The sequence below is a fragment of the Centruroides sculpturatus genome, unplaced genomic scaffold (genome assembly GCF_000671375.1).
Source record: "Centruroides sculpturatus isolate CEXI.00-Female unplaced genomic scaffold, Cexi_2.0 scaffold87, whole genome shotgun sequence".
Lineage (NCBI taxonomy): Eukaryota > Metazoa > Arthropoda > Arachnida > Scorpiones > Buthidae > Centruroides > Centruroides sculpturatus.
Window position 1 is genome coordinate 112,083 of NW_019384414.1, and position 17,121 is coordinate 129,203.

The 17,121-nt window shown below is 30.7% G+C and overlaps 1 protein-coding gene across 1 annotated transcript in view; it reads left to right on the top strand.

Annotated features, from left to right (window-relative positions):
- The first annotated feature begins 253 nt into the window (after positions 1–253).
- Positions 254–17,121, top strand: part of LOC111619113 (zinc finger protein 665-like) — a 36,730-nt gene continuing 19,862 nt past the window's right edge. Inside the window, exons 1-2 of the mRNA XM_023360776.1 lie at positions 254–481; positions 13,507–14,481. Coding sequence (XP_023216544.1) covers positions 394–481; positions 13,507–14,481 — 1,063 coding nt within the window. The 5' untranslated portion in view covers positions 254–393. The remainder of the gene's footprint in view (positions 482–13,506; positions 14,482–17,121) is intronic.

Sequence of the window (17,121 nt, forward strand, 5' to 3'; positions counted from 1 at the left end):
AAGTAACAGCTTCATGACGTCACGCTACTTATACTTGCCCTCAAGCGGCGTTGCTTCAATATCGTCACTTTTTAAAATAAATAAATATATTTATTTATTTATAATTTAATAATGTAACGAGGAAATATTTTTACTTTTTTATTTCTATATTTGAAAATATCACGTTAATTCAATATTTTAATTTTAAATATTAAAATTATTTTGCTATTTATTTCCGTAAATATATTAAATTTATATCTTTATTACGCACGAATTTAATTAAAATGGCATTTAATTTCGTTTTGTTTCACATTTATTTATTTATTTTTAAATTAATTAATTGAATTTTTTTAAAGGCATCAGATCTGTTGAGGTATGTGAAGCCAAGGAGTTATGATTCGGTTTTAACTTAAAATGTCTTCGGAAGAGACAACTAAAGAATTGTTTGTTGAAATACACATAGATGAAGATGTGGAAACAGATGATTATAGTGAAAACATTGGTAGGTTGAGCTAATGTTAACGTCCCTTTAATCAAAATACATAAACACGTTTATGACCAAAATGCTTAAACATAAATATTTAAAGCCTTTAAATTAATGAACCGTTTATATAAATAAATTATTAAATAAGTGCTGATCATTTTGATTTGCAGGAAGGCTCTTATTCTGGGTTATCGCACGTGTAGCCACTAAAGATACATTTAACTGTTATCCTGCTTGAAACTGATTACACAGATTCCGAATTAAAATATTTTTCCTTAGTTGATTTACGAGTCCATAAAGCATTGTTATTAAACATAATTTTCTCGTATGGTATTGATGTAAGAGTATCCAGTTGCTTGATAAATTTATAAGCTTAATTTATGATGCAACATGGTGCACTCTTAATAATAGCTAAATAATAAACTTAATAAATAAGCTAAAAAGAGCTTATAAGTGCTTAATTTTTTTAAATCCAATTTATTACTGAAAAAATTGTTCTTAATGTTTTACCATTGTTTTTCATCTGTAAAATATTTAAATTCTCTAACAATGAATTTCTTGGTTCAAGAGTTATTGGAATCTCTTTTCAGATCTGAAAACTGATGAGAAGTTTGTTCTCTAAAATATTTTTTTATTGAATAAGACAGAACTTTTTATTGGTATAAATGCAATACCTGCTATGTGGCAAAAAGTGAAGTGTACAAGAACAAAATACTGTTTTCTTATTGTAAGCACCTGACACACAACAGGTTCTGATTTCATGCAAACCTGGAAGAGTAAATTTATGGAGAATGTAGTGTGAATTACCAATGCGTGCACAGTACACACCAGATATGAACAACAACTGGAAATGAAAATTTTGCACATATCAGGTATTGCATTCACACCAATGATTTGATTCTTTGTTTAATTTATGAATTTATTCAAGTTAGTATAATTGGAGTGCTAAATACTGACTCATCTTTGATATAATGAATATTTATTTCAGTGATGTGTTATTTGATTAAGAAAAGAATAAACATTACTTACAATTTGTTTGAAAATAATGTTTTTACTGTCAACTATTAAAATTATAAATACTCAAGTCTCTATAAATTGTATAGTGTCAGATATGCAATAAAATATTTATTATTATATTTACTGTGGAGTAAACTATAGATAGTTATAAAAAGTTTTAAAAAATATATAAATAGCCACTCAATCTGATTTGAGAGAATTATAATTCATTCAAATTTAGAAGATCATCTTCAATAAATATAGTATTCATTGGAAAGAAATGTATCTCTCCTAACTAAATAAGTGTAATAAATTATGCCATCTTGCAATTTAATTAAAGAACAGTTCATCTCAAAAATCATTATAGGTAGGAAAAAATGTAATATTATTTGTTTTAGGTAACTTATTAGATTTGAAAATAAGAAAATTACACAATCTTAGAAAAAATATCTCATAAGTTTTAACTTTGTAATTATTTTTATAAAAAGTGCGGCTTACAACAACCAATTAACTGGCATGAAAATGATTAACATTTGAGTGACAAATGTTTTTGTAACCCCTTCTGGGCTCTTCTTAGGGCTTCTTTTTATTCGAATGTTAACTGCCAGAGTCTGTTTTGAATTAAAAAGAAGCCTGAAGAAGAGCCCAGAAGGGCGTTGTCACTCAAATGTTAATCGTTTTCATACTGGTTAATTGGTTGTTGTGAGTCTCACTTTTTACATTTGTCCAGTGTGTTGTGAAGTTAAGTATTTTTATTTTTCTTTCGTCATTTAGTGAATGAGTGTGATAGATGGTATTTTTTTAATATTCAATAAAACTGATTGAAATACATATCATTTATTACTTGCATAATTTGAAAATGCATTTAATATTGAATTATTCAAAAATTACTTGTACAAATGAAAGGAACAGAAATGATTTTTATAAAAAGCTTGCTTAGGTGCAAATGCAGCTCTGAATGAGGCAGTTGGAACCTTATCAGAGCTGTAAATCATGCCCATAGAAGTAAAAAATGTCAAAGAAACTAATGGTATACATGCAGTCCTTTGCAAGATATAGTCCCCTCAACTCTGCTTGTTTAACACATGATAGGCTTAATAGAGCTTGCAGTGTAACTCTGCTTGCATCCCAGTAGTCAGTGCAATGGCATTTTTCATGTTTTATGAGCTTTTAGCCATTTCTAGTAAAGTAGAAAACATTTGATTTTTAGCATTGTTTTGAGAAATAGTTCTGGATTTTTTCACTTTTAAATTTTACCCCATTTTTGAGGGTGTTCAAAATACCAGATAGGCTGATTTTAGGGAGCTATATCTTGCAAAGGGTCATACAAGGACACTTGTGGAACATGCCCCTTTTTATATGGGTTGCCCTTTTCATAATCCTCAAGGGGACCCCAAATTCCATGATCTACAAACATAAAAAAAATTTAGGACTTCTAGCCTATTCTGTCGATATAAAAGAACATAATGAACAATATTTGCCCATTGTCCCATGCAGTTGTATAAAAATAATTGCATGGGACAATCAGCACTCCCACAAGATGGCACTGGTTACACTCAGGGCTAAATTATTTTTGAAAACAAGGTTTGGTCAACTTATGATGAACAATAACTATATTTTTATATAGTTATTGTTCATCATAAGTTGACCAAACCTTGTTTTCAAAAATAATTTAGCCCTGAGTGTAACCAGTGCCATCTTGTGGGAGTGCTGATCCAATGTTGAATCATAGAGTTTGAAGCTTTTTCATAATATACAATGCCCTTTTTTATAGCTCGTTCCCCTCAGTTTTTATAGTCTGTGGGCACCACTGGGGTCACATCAGTTCTTTTGATTTTTTTACTCAGATGGCATAGTGTACAGCTTTGATTTTGATTTATATTATTTAAGCTCCTTTTCATTTCCATTTCTGATTTCTATATAGTGGTACCTCAGTATTCATCTGCTTTAGAATATGTCCAATTCGGAATATGTCCTGTTTGGACGAAACAAATTTTGCTCAGTATACGACTTAATTCAATTATACACGCCATCTATGAATGAGTAGCACTATCGGTGTATTAGACCAGACTAAATGTTCGCAGTGCCACAGTTTATAACTTTGTTAAATTTCTTTTTATTTTAGTTTGTAAGTAAAATGTTATTATTTTTATTAATTATGAATTGCAAAAAGGCAACAAAAAAATAAAAAAATGACTAAAATCACAATGGAACTGAAAAAAGAGATTGTTGAGAAATATGAAGGTGGCATGCGTGTTCGAGATTTAACTGTTGCATACCATATTCCGAGAATGACAATATTGACAATCGTGAAAAATAAAGACATTATTAAATCTGCTAACGTTGCGAAAGGGGTTAAATCAATTTTTAAACAGATTGAAGACATTAGATCATGTTGAGAAATTGCTTTTGCTTAGGAATACTGAAAAACAGTGTTCTGGTGACAGTGTATCAGAAGCAATTATTTGCGAGAAAGCTAAAAAGATACATGGTGATCTCATGAAAAATCAAGCAGGAACTAGCCAGGAAAGCGAGGTGTTTAAAGCCAGCNTCGTACAACATGGAATTCATATAAAACGGAATTATCAACAGTGTTATAGGGGGTCGACTTGTACTAAGATGCATTTTCGTGTACAACTAAGAATAAGGAAAACTAAGGGTACTGTACAGTACGTTCTCGTGGATACAGAATTTACATTTGCATTAGCTGTCATAACCATTTTTTTTCTTATACCATTAGGTGATCCGAGATCGAATCCGATAAGAAACTCCAGAAATTTTTCGGGTGTGGACATATCGGGGATAATTATTCACCCCATTATAGACCTGGACCAACTCACGATGGAAACGGAAAAACACTTTAGAGCGGAAAAAACTATGAAAATTCCATAGTTAAGATACTTTTACAAGTATATAAAGATAAAAATCCGTAATTATAGTCCGTTTCAACACGAATTTCGTTGCTTCCGCTATACAGAAAATGTACCTTTTAGTTCTACTTGTGGATCAAATAACATTAAGTGGCGTGAGAAAATTTTCGAAAATTGTTTGCTACCTGTTCAGGTAATTGTCTACTTACAAAACGAAGTAAACAACTTTCGTTAAGGTCTGGTGCTAAACTGTGTCGAAGCTTTTCTTAAGTTTCATCATATTCAGTGTCCGAAGCCGAATGTACGCAGCAAACAGGGCTTGACTTTAACAAGAGAACGACATGATAAATATGGTGACACCCAAAAAATGACCCAAGATAAAAAATGTTTTATTGCAAATAACATATAACATAGCAGGTTTATTTCCAAAAAAAAAAAAATAGATTTTGTCGGGAAATTTGTTAAAGATAATTTGCATATTCATTCTAATCATTATTATTCTTGACTCGCTCTAAACATCTTTCTAATATTTCTAGTTCATAATTTAATATTAAAATAAATAAAATAATAAAATTCGTTAATACTTAATTTTATTTATAGAATTCGGTATTTTTAGTGTTTAATAAACGTGTTTGAAGTATCGACATCTAGCGAGTAATTGCTCAACTATACATATGTGGTTTATTATTATTATTATTAAATATCTTAAAACGGAATATTATTTAAAAATTTCTTCCTGCTTTTCTTTTAGTGAAAAATAAAATAAAATTTAAAGGAAGACGAATAAAATTATAACTTTTATGCGAATAAATTAAAATGTTTAGAGTAGATAAACAAGACGTAAATGAGGTGAAAGTGGTTATCAACCTCTATGAAAAAAAAAAATTATTTATATTCATTAAGAACTTCAAAAATTATTTTTGAAATTTTTAGGTTAACAAAAATAAATTAAAACTTGTTTTTGTTAATAAAATTATTTTTGACAAAAATATTTTATTTTCGGAAAAAATTTTTATAATGAAAAAGGTTTTAAAAACTATTCCGTTAGGGGGCGAAAGTAATTTTTTTCGTCTGGCAATTTTGACGAAATTCGATAATTAGGTGAGAGAATATAAATAGTATATTTTTAACTCAATTAACGAATAATTTTATTAACAAGTCGTTTATTGAACTCATTTTTATAAGTTTTGAATCAATAAACCATAAAACAACGGCAAAAAATATTAGCATCGACAATTAAATATTATAATTAGGGAATTTAATCATGTAATCATGCAAACAAAATAATCCACAATTTGTAGGGGTGCTTATGGCGCTGCAGCACCCCATTGATACAAAGCAATCAGTTTTGTAACACGAAAATAAATATAAATACAATAAACTCTCCATTAATCGGAACTCCAGCAACAATACTTTAAATAAAATCAGTTTCCTTCACACCATTTAACTAATAATATACACTGCATTTAAATACCATATTTCAATATTAATATCAATTTAATACATATTTGGTATAGTATTTGTTGGGTTTATTTTTAATAGTATCTCTCGAATAACCAGAAATTACATTTAGCCGGCATCTACCACTTTCCGCGGGTTCTGGTTAACTGAGAGTCTATGTATATTAAGGCATATCGCGTGACTTCAATTAAGTAAAATTAGGTAACTAACTCCAAAGGTAATTATGTAAAATTCTCCGAAAAACGACAGGGTGCACGTGTCTTTGTTCAATCCCGAATCGGTCTTGAGCAGCGCTCATATTCTCAAAATACACCACTGCAGTTTGTTATTAGCAACGTTTTAAAGAACGTCTAAACATATCAAATACTAAATATTGATGTAACTACATTAAATACGCTTGTCAGCATTTCCTAATTCCTCGTATGATGAAACGCTTTATTAAAATGAATTCAACAAAAATAATTTGATAAAAATCAACTTTTATACTTGGTTTAAGCATAAGATCTAATATCATTCACTAATTCTTCACAAATTGTGCGTTAATTTTACAATAAAATAATTTTAAATCCAAGATAGTAAGTCATTGGAGACTTAAATTTAAAGCAGCGACATTAAAATGCATCTACAGAACACGCTGGATGAGATGTAATTTGGATAACTATATTATGTATAGCCTAGTATTCTAAATAAATATTTAAATAGCAGAAACTACACATATAAATGATAACAAAGTGGTTTTATTTCCCTGAAACAACAACATTGCTACATAGAAAAGAATTCTATTCCTCTGTACGAAACTCCCGGAAACCATCTACAAAAGTTATCTATCGTGTAAAACTCGCTAAATTTCTGGATACATGAGTGCTTCAGAAGCTGTGTGATTTAAGACATTATGTATAGATGTTAAAGGCAGCCTCACCTGTTCTTCGTAGATGAAATTAGCATTGTTAGAATTAGTGGAGATAGAAATTAGCTTTCAACGTTAGGTCCATATGCTATTTTCTTCAACCTTCCTTTCGATGCTGTTCGCTATTGTATGTGTTGTCTTTTTAATAATGGTAAATCTTTTTTCGAATAAGTTATCCCAGTGTTCCTATTTCCATGTGTAATAAGCTGTACCGTAATTTAGAAATAGCTAGTATCTTTAATATTTAGACCAGCTTTATCATTTAACTTAATCAAAACATGTTTCTCATTACTTGGAATCCTGCAGAGAAACGTCTGTTCTTTGTCTTCTAATGCTAGTAAGCAGTGGCGTGCCGTCATCGGAAGCGGTGGATGCGCCGCTTCCCTTGTATTTTCTAAAAAATAAATACATATTAATTTTAATTATATGAAAATAATCGCACAATATTTTATTATAACCGAGTTATGTATCTTATTGCAAATTTCTATACTACACGTGAAAAAAAAAGATAAGATTGCTATTGTATATTCGAATATTAGTGGCGAAGTGGAAGCGCTGTATTGTCAGCATCCAAAAAGCCAGATTCGCGCATGCGGTTTACAGACCACCAACCTCACCCGGTTTAGCCGGTGGAAGCCTAGCACCTCGGGTGGATGCTACACATATACCGCATCCAATTCTATCCGGGACCGGTTCCGGGCTGTTAGCAGCCTGCCCGCTAGATATTTGGCCGCCCTCGCCCGATTACGCGAATCACGAGTAGATTTATAACTTAACCCAACCGATAAGAATTTACTGGTATGTTTTTATGATAGTTTTCTGTATAGTTGACAGGAGTTTTAAAAATCCATTAAAATATTTGATATATTTATTCCGCTCTCCGATTTTATATTACTCACGGATTTCAATGTTAAGCCAGTGAATTACGATTTCGTATATCCCATCTCTAAGGGGATGTAGAAAAAAACGTGTACAATTCTTGTATAATGTTAAAAAATTAACTGTTACTTTGACAGCGTCATTTACAACTAAATTTAATGGATGAGAGAGATGCACGAGGTACAGAAAAAACTCTAGAATTTATATTCCTTAAATTTACGATTTATGTATCCGTTGTCATAAAAATTTGTTTTTCCACTTTTTTCCCGCGACTACAAATATTCGAATACAAAGTAACCGGTTTCGACTTATTTCTATTTAAGAAGTAGTTAAATAATTAAACGATTAGAGAATTGGGGACATAAATAAAATCCTGAAGAAAGAGCCGAAATTTTACTTAAACAAAAGCTTAACCGAACCAATCTCTAGCCGAGTACAGTGGGGACTGATTTCTTGGTAATATTAGATGTAATAAAGAGAGAAATTTTTCCAGTTCAATGACAGTGACCGAAAAGTTATAAATTTTGAAAATTTCCGTGGACCCTGGTCCTAAAACGAATTAGTTAGAAAACAAACGACGGACAATCTATTAAGTTTAACACATTTAGATTTTTACAACTATGGTGAGAAACGTTTAAAATGTACAACAACTCTGCCGCGTCCTTTGAGGTATACTAGTGATGCGACAAAAGAGGCATTTGACATTGACCGGTATCTGCACCCTCGGGATTTGGCAGCCCGCGTGCATGCACCTACCAGGACCGTCTCTGATTCCATCCATTAGTCACTCGTAGGGAGCTATTTGAATAAGTAGATTGTTTTAAAGATTTAAAAAGTAAAGAAGATTTTATGTTATTTTTATGTACGTTTCTTTACAAAGCTATATTTAATTATAATTTTCTTTAAAAATATATTTATACAATTGAAGAATATTTTGTACCAGGTATGTACTGTATATCCACCACACATTTTATTTCACCTAGTAAGTTTTTATTATTTTATTTATAATTTTAGCCCTTATATCGTGGCTAGCGATTCGGAATGTAATTGTGATATTAAAAATACATTTAGAGAAGTCTATGGTTTTTATTGGCTTATCGAACAAATGATATGAATGGACCCTTGACCATCACTGACGCGCAATTAACCGATTGCCCCTGGAAGTCGGCTTCTTACAGAAACACAACTTCCCTACTATCAAATGTCACGACACGCCACTGCTAGTAAGATAAACAAACGTGTTGACACGTTTTACTTATTGCATTTACTCATAAAATATTTTATTATGTATGTGAAATATGTTGATCTATTAAAATTGATGGAATGTACAGTACAGAAAATTTATTAACGTGGCATTGCAAATTATGTATATCTATACATTAAAAGCGCGGTAGGTAAATTAGCTTCTTCTGTAGAAAATGAGCTCAATATATTTGAGTTCCGTTGATAAGTCATGAAAAATTTAATTGATTTTATATTATACAATATAACTTTATTCTTGATATGATATATAATACAGTTTATATTTATGATCTCAACATATACGAGTATATGGTATTGAGACCATAAATTTATTTATATATAACTAACTATATATATATATTATATATAAAGCTATATGAGCTATTATTTATTGAGACATCATCACAATGCACTCAATTTTAGTAGTCTTGCCCCTGTACTGTACATCATAATTTTCCAGTTAACAATAGAGGAAACACGTGACAGTAGAGTGTTTCCCAAACTTTATAGTCTTGCCTCTGCACTGCACCATGCATACTTGAGTGTTTTTCCAACACTATGTACCATACCGTTATGTTTGCACTTATACCTGTTAACCGTAACCATCCATATTTTACCTAATGTCACAACTCCTGCATTTCTCATAACCCATTTGTAACACACAGAGTTGAAAAGGGGCATAATTGTTCTAAACCCATTTTCAAAGGAATAAAAAGTTTTTCTAAAGTTTGTCCTCCTTTTACTGATGATATAATAAGTCTAGCAAAAAAGAAAAGCCATCTTAGCGCTTGTATAATTGAACACAAGACTAGACAAGAAGCGTATCACACAAATCTATACTATATTTACATTATATTATATAATATAAATTAATTTACCTTTCCGTGAAGATCGTATCATTATACATTAAAATTATTCGAGTTTGACTTGAAAATAAAAAGAGGATATTTACGCAGAATGTNAATATTCAAGAAATTCAAATTATTAAAGAAAGATCTAGTATAGAAGAAAATGATACAGAGAAGGGTTCATTTGAATAAAAGGATATTATACTAGCATACTGAATTTATTATAACTTATTTTAGGTGTTACAACTGGTGGTATATTACTAAAATAAAATATACAGGGGGGGTGCAAAAGTAGGTACACAGTTGTTATGGAAAAAAACAAAGAAAAACATTTATTTTATGTACAAATTAAATCACAAATAAGGAATACGAACTAATAATAATGAACACCAGAGATTTGTATTTCTCAGATTCTCAACTGTATACCTACTTTTGCACCCCCTGTATATTGGGTACCAAGGTAGTAAGTAATATAATATATGTTTCTATATTCAATGGTTGGCTCAACAGTCAGAAAACGTTTCTAAATGGACTGTTGAGACTGACATCAGCGATGTTTCACTGTTGAGCTCAATGACCTGAAAGACTTGAGTATTCAAAAACTAACATGGCTAGCTTCCATGAAAAAATAAATTTTGCTTATAGAAAGTATCCATTTGCTCTTGTGGATGCTGTAATAGCAGACAGATTAATGAATGATCTATATATGATAAAATGTGATTGCACGATTATGTTAGATAATTTGGTCAATATAGTAGAACATCGATTATCCAATTCAATTGGGGACTGGGGTTGGTCTGATAACCGAAAAGTATGAAAAAATACATTATTAGTATAGTAAATTAGTACAGTGGAACCTCGGTATACGACCTTAATCCGTTCCTGGTGTTTGGACGTATACCAAACCAACCTTTCCCATAAGAAGTAATGTAAAAATGATCAATCCGTTCTCATGAAAAAAAATGGCTGGCTTTAAACACCTCACTTTTCTGGCTAGTTCGTGCTTGATTTTTCATGAGATCAGCATGTATCTTTTTAGCTTTCTTGCAAATAATTGCTTCTGATACACTCGCCAGCACACTGTTTTTCAGTTATCCAAAGCAAAAGCAATTTCTCAACATAATCTAATGTCTTCGATCTATGTTTAGAAATTGATTTAACCTCTTTCGCAACATTAGCAAATTTAATAATGTCTTAATTTTTCACGAGTGTTGATATCGTCGTTCTCGGAATACGGTATGCAACAGTTAAATTTCGAACACGCATGCCGCATGCCACCTTCATATTTCTCAACAATCTCTTTTTGCAGTTCCATTGTGATTTTAGTCATTTTTTTATTTTTTTGTTGCCTTTTTGCAATTCATAATTAATAAAAATAATAACATTTTACTTACAAACTAAAATAAAAAGAAATTTAACAAAGTTATAAACTGTGGCACTGCGAACATTTAGTCTGGTCTAATACACCGATAGTGCTACTCATTCATAGATGGCGTGTATAATTGAATTAAGTCGTATACTGAGCAAAATTTGTTTCGTCCAAACAGGACATATTCCGAATTGGACATATTCTAAAGCAGATGAATACTGAGGTACCACTATATAGAAATCAGAAATGGAAATGAAAAGGAGCTTAAATAATATAAATCAAAATCAAAGCTGTACACTATGCCATCTGAGTAAAAAAATCAAAAGAACTGATGTGACCCCAGTGGTGCCCACAGACTATAAAAACTGAGGGGAACGAGCTATAAAAAAGGGCATTGTATATTATGAAAAAGCTTCAAACTCTATGATTCAACATTGGATCAGCACTCCCACAAGATGGCACTGGTTACACTCAGGGCTAAATTATTTTTGAAAACAAGGTTTGGTCAACTTATGATGAACAATAACTATATTTTTATATAGTTATTGTTCATCATAAGTTGACCAAACCTTGTTTTCAAAAATAATTTAGCCCTGAGTGTAACCAGTGCCATCTTGTGGGAGTGCTGATCCAATGTTGAATCATAGAGTTTGAAGCTTTTTCATAATATACAATGCCCTTTTTTATAGCTCGTTCCCCTCAGTTTTTATAGTCTGTGGGCACCACTGGGGTCACATCAGTTCTTTTGATTTTTTTACTCAGATGGCATAGTGTACAGCTTTGATTTTGATTTATATTATTTAAGCTCCTTTTCATTTCCATTTCTGATTTCTATATAGTGGTACCTCAGTATTCATCTGCTTTAGAATATGTCCAATTCGGAATATGTCCTGTTTGGACGAAACAAATTTTGCTCAGTATACGACTTAATTCAATTATACACGCCATCTATGAATGAGTAGCACTATCGGTGTATTAGACCAGACTAAATGTTCGCAGTGCCACAGTTTATAACTTTGTTAAATTTCTTTTTATTTTAGTTTGTAAGTAAAATGTTATTATTTTTATTAATTATGAATTGCAAAAAGGCAACAAAAAAATAAAAAAATGACTAAAATCACAATGGAACTGAAAAAAGAGATTGTTGAGAAATATGAAGGTGGCATGCGTGTTCGAGATTTAACTGTTGCATACCATATTCCGAGAATGACAATATTGACAATCGTGAAAAATAAAGACATTATTAAATCTGCTAACGTTGCGAAAGGGGTTAAATCAATTTTTAAACAGATTGAAGACATTAGATCATGTTGAGAAATTGCTTTTGCTTAGGAATACTGAAAAACAGTGTTCTGGTGACAGTGTATCAGAAGCAATTATTTGCGAGAAAGCTAAAAAGATACATGGTGATCTCATGAAAAATCAAGCAGGAACTAGCCAGGAAAGCGAGGTGTTTAAAGCCAGCCATTTTTTTTACATGAGAATGGATTGATCATTTTTACATTACTTCTTATGGTAAAGGTTGGTTTGGTATATGTCCTATTCGGTATAAGTCCAAACACCAGGAATGGATTATGGTCATATACTGAGGTTCCACTGTATTTTCTAATATTAAAAAATATTTAAGACAACTATGCAAGTTATTTAATAAACATCTAAGGTGCTATCCAATTTGCATCTTCAAATATTTCATTGAATTGCTCAAATTCAAAAATAAGACCTTATAATTCATAAGCTGAAGACACAGTAAGACTCATACAAAGTTTGTATGAAGTGAAGAATAAAATAATAATCACATTAAGTATTCTAGACATATTTGTTATTAATGGAGATATATCAATATTAATTTTATACTAAAGTAAAATTAGAACATTCTAATTTAATTCTAAATATTAACTTCAGGTAAGTATTTCTTTTTGAAATTCAGATATAAAGTTAACACTGTTTTAAAATTAAAATGTTAAGATAGAAAATTTGGAGTTATGAAAGAAAATAGTACAGAATCTTGGCCTTCTACAATAGATAGGACCAAGATTTTGCATCTTCACAGTCAATTAGGAAAAGTAATTTTTTCTCTTGATTTTTGTTGAAGTATATGAAATAAAGTAGAAAAATAGATTACTTTATGATTATTTTTACTTATATATTATTTTTAACTGAATGTGAAATGACGGTATTTGTACTATTTTTTAATTAATTAATTAATGCATATACCAAGGCTTTGTATATGTGTTTATACTTTAAAGCAATAATATATATATATATATATATATTATTGTCATTGGTAGAGTAAATAACATTTCACTCTTTGAAATTGTTTTAACACCAAAAAGACAGTTCTTCGATAATTTTTAAACTTATTGATTACAGATTTTTTATCAGTTTTCATATAATGTCTCAAAAGTATAAATTATTTTCTAGTTCTTATTACGTTATAAATAACTGTTATTGATTTTTCATTTACATTCTAGATTCCAAAGAAAGTTTTGATGTGCTTCAGAATGAAGATGTCCATAACAATAGAACAAAAGCACCTGCACTAGTTTTAATTGTGCCTGATAATAATTCCAACTCAAGTGATGAGACAGATTCAAATACGGAGACAGATGAACAGAAACAGTGCCAGTTATGCAATGAGAATGGTGTCGAAGATAATGGTTTTCATAATTGTATGGATATCTTTGATGAATTGAATAACTATTCTTGTGAAGAATGTGGTGAAAATTTTGTAAGTAAATCTGCATTTTTAATACATAAAAAAGAACATATTCCAGAAAAATCGTTTATATGTACTGTTTGTAATAAGCAATTTAAATTTTATTCAAATTTAAAGACGCACACGTTAATTCATACGGATGCCAAGCCACATGCATGCGACATGTGTGGCAAGAGATTTCGTCAAATTAATCACCTAGAAGCACATCATAGGATTCATAGTGGAGAGAAACCATTTATTTGTAATATTTGTAACAAGACTTTTGTTCACCTACCTTCCTTGCGTAAACACTTATTGACTCATAGTGACAATGGGACCATTTTAAAATCCGAGGAACGACCCTATATGTGTGAAACTTGTGGTAAACGATTCAAGAGTAAAGGTGCTCTAAAAGAACATAACATAATACATACGGGTGAAAGACCATTTGTTTGTGAAATATGTGGTAAAAGGTTCCAGAATAATTGTAACCTTAAAACACATGTGAGAATACACACGGGTGAAAAACCATATGAATGTCATTTGTGCCAGAAGAAATTTTCTCAAGGAACACATTTAAAGATACATATGAGGGTCCACACTGGAGAGAAACCATTTCTATGTCATTATTGTGGGAAAAGGTTTAGTCTGCGTTGTAACTTAAAAGACCACATTGGAATCCACACTGGGATCAAGTCAAGGGTGCGCAACAGGCATGCGAAACTGAACTCCAACAGAATTGAATCACAATGTTAATAATTTATATTAAATGAATTTTCTAACAAAATTTTGAATGGTATTTATCTTTTCACTATAAACTATTTATTTTATTTTTAACAAAAGCTGTACATTTAATATACAAATGCAGTGATATCAAGTTCAATTAAACTTGTTTTTAAATTTATCACATATTTTCATAATTTTATTATTAATAATACATATTTTCATATTTTATTATTATAATTAATCTCTCTATTTTTTTGAATATTTTTAGTTAGAATAAGAAAATAAATTTCCTTACATGCATAGTGAAACAATTCATGAACTGGAGAATTAATTTATTAAATTCTTTCAGTTCAACACTCATATAAATTTAATATAATTGGAATTTAAAAAAAAAAGATTTGGTTTTGTCACATCTTGATTAAAAGAATCATTAAAACAATGTAAAAATACATTTGTTCAATAACAAAACAGTACCAAACAACAAAAAGTACACATTTGTCATATTTTTTGTCATAGGCACTTGGCTTATTTCTCTGTTGCTATATTTTCATCACACAACTGCAGAGTAAAGTTTGCATGTTCATAAGAAATATTTTTACATTTCTCTTTCTGATTCTTTTAACTGATGGCTTAATGGGTCAAGGCAGTTAAGGCATCACCATACTGCTCTGAGGAACCAGGGATCAAATCTTTTGAGTGTAATCCAGAAATTTTTTTTATTGGTTAGTCCTGACTGTTGTGCTCTGTCCCTTGCCATCCAGATGCCCTATTATGGACTCAGTCAAACCCACAATGGATATGGAAAAATTATTATCTTAGTGCCCACAGGACAAAGTTAAAAATGAAAAAACAAAACAAAAAAAAGATTCTTTTAATTAACTAGAATTAACTTTTAATATTTCCAAAATTACTGTTGTCAGATTTGTTATGTTGTGATTAGACTTAATAATTCAGGAATTATTTAACCATTACAATGAAGAAACTTATATATAAACAAACAACATCACTAAAACTCAATACATTATAAAACTACAAGCCAACCAATGCCATATGTTATTGGGCTAGATAACAGCTAGCCCGATGACATAAGGCAGGGATGGCAAACCTTTTTGAGTCTGCGTGCCACATAGTAAGCATACTTTTCTTTAAAAATGTTTATGCGTGCAGTAGTTTTAGACTTTGAGTAACTATATTTAAATTTGGCCGAATGGCTGAGTGGTCAAAGTGGTAGCTTATCGCTCTTGTGGACCCGAGATCGATCACCCGGCTGTCCCATTGTGGGCTTGCTAAATAAAAAAGCCCTCTTAGTGTCCACAGGGTGAAAAGAGTTTTAAAAAAACTATATTTAAATAAATAAAATAATATGCTGTAATTAGAGTAAATATAAAGAACCTGATTGAAAAAAATGATAATAAACCGATATCATATAATATGTTACGTGTTGGATGATTTCTTTGACGTGCCACTTTGGGCACATGTGCCATAGGTTTGCCACCTCTGATCTAAGTTAATGATAAAATGACTTGTTCCATTTGACTTTTGAACTTGAATTCAAATCAGTATCTGTANGATATGAATGGACCCTTGACCATCACTGACGCGCAATTAACCGATTGCCCCTGGAAGTCGGCTTCTTACAGAAACACAACTTCCCTACTATCAAATGTCACGACACGCCACTGCTAGTAAGATAAACAAACGTGTTGACACGTTTTACTTATTGCATTTACTCATAAAATATTTTATTATGTATGTGAAATATGTTGATCTATTAAAATTGATGGAATGTACAGTACAGAAAATTTATTAACGTGGCATTGCAAATTATGTATATCTATACATTAAAAGCGCGGTAGGTAAATTAGCTTCTTCTGTAGAAAATGAGCTCAATATATTTGAGTTCCGTTGATAAGTCATGAAAAATTTAATTGATTTTATATTATACAATATAACTTTATTCTTGATATGATATATAATACAGTTTATATTTATGATCTCAACATATACGAGTATATGGTATTGAGACCATAAATTTATTTATATATAACTAACTATATATATATATTATATATAAAGCTATATGAGCTATTATTTATTGAGACATCATCACAATGCACTCAATTTTAGTAGTCTTGCCCCTGTACTGTACATCATAATTTTCCAGTTAACAATAGAGGAAACACGTGACAGTAGAGTGTTTCCCAAACTTTATAGTCTTGCCTCTGCACTGCACCATGCATACTTGAGTGTTTTTCCAACACTATGTACCATACCGTTATGTTTGCACTTATACCTGTTAACCGTAACCATCCATATTTTACCTAATGTCACAACTCCTGCATTTCTCATAACCCATTTGTAACACACAGAGTTGAAAAGGGGCATAATTGTTCTAAACCCATTTTCAAAGGAATAAAAAGTTTTTCTAAAGTTTGTCCTCCTTTTACTGATGATATAATAAGTCTAGCAAAAAAGAAAAGCCATCTTAGCGCTTGTATAATTGAACACAAGACTAGACAAGAAGCGTATCACACAAATCTATACTATATTTACATTATATTATATAATATAAATTAATTTACCTTTCCGTGAAGATCGTATCATTATACATTAAAATTATTCGAGTTTGACTTGAAAATAAAAAGAGGATATTTACGCAGAATGT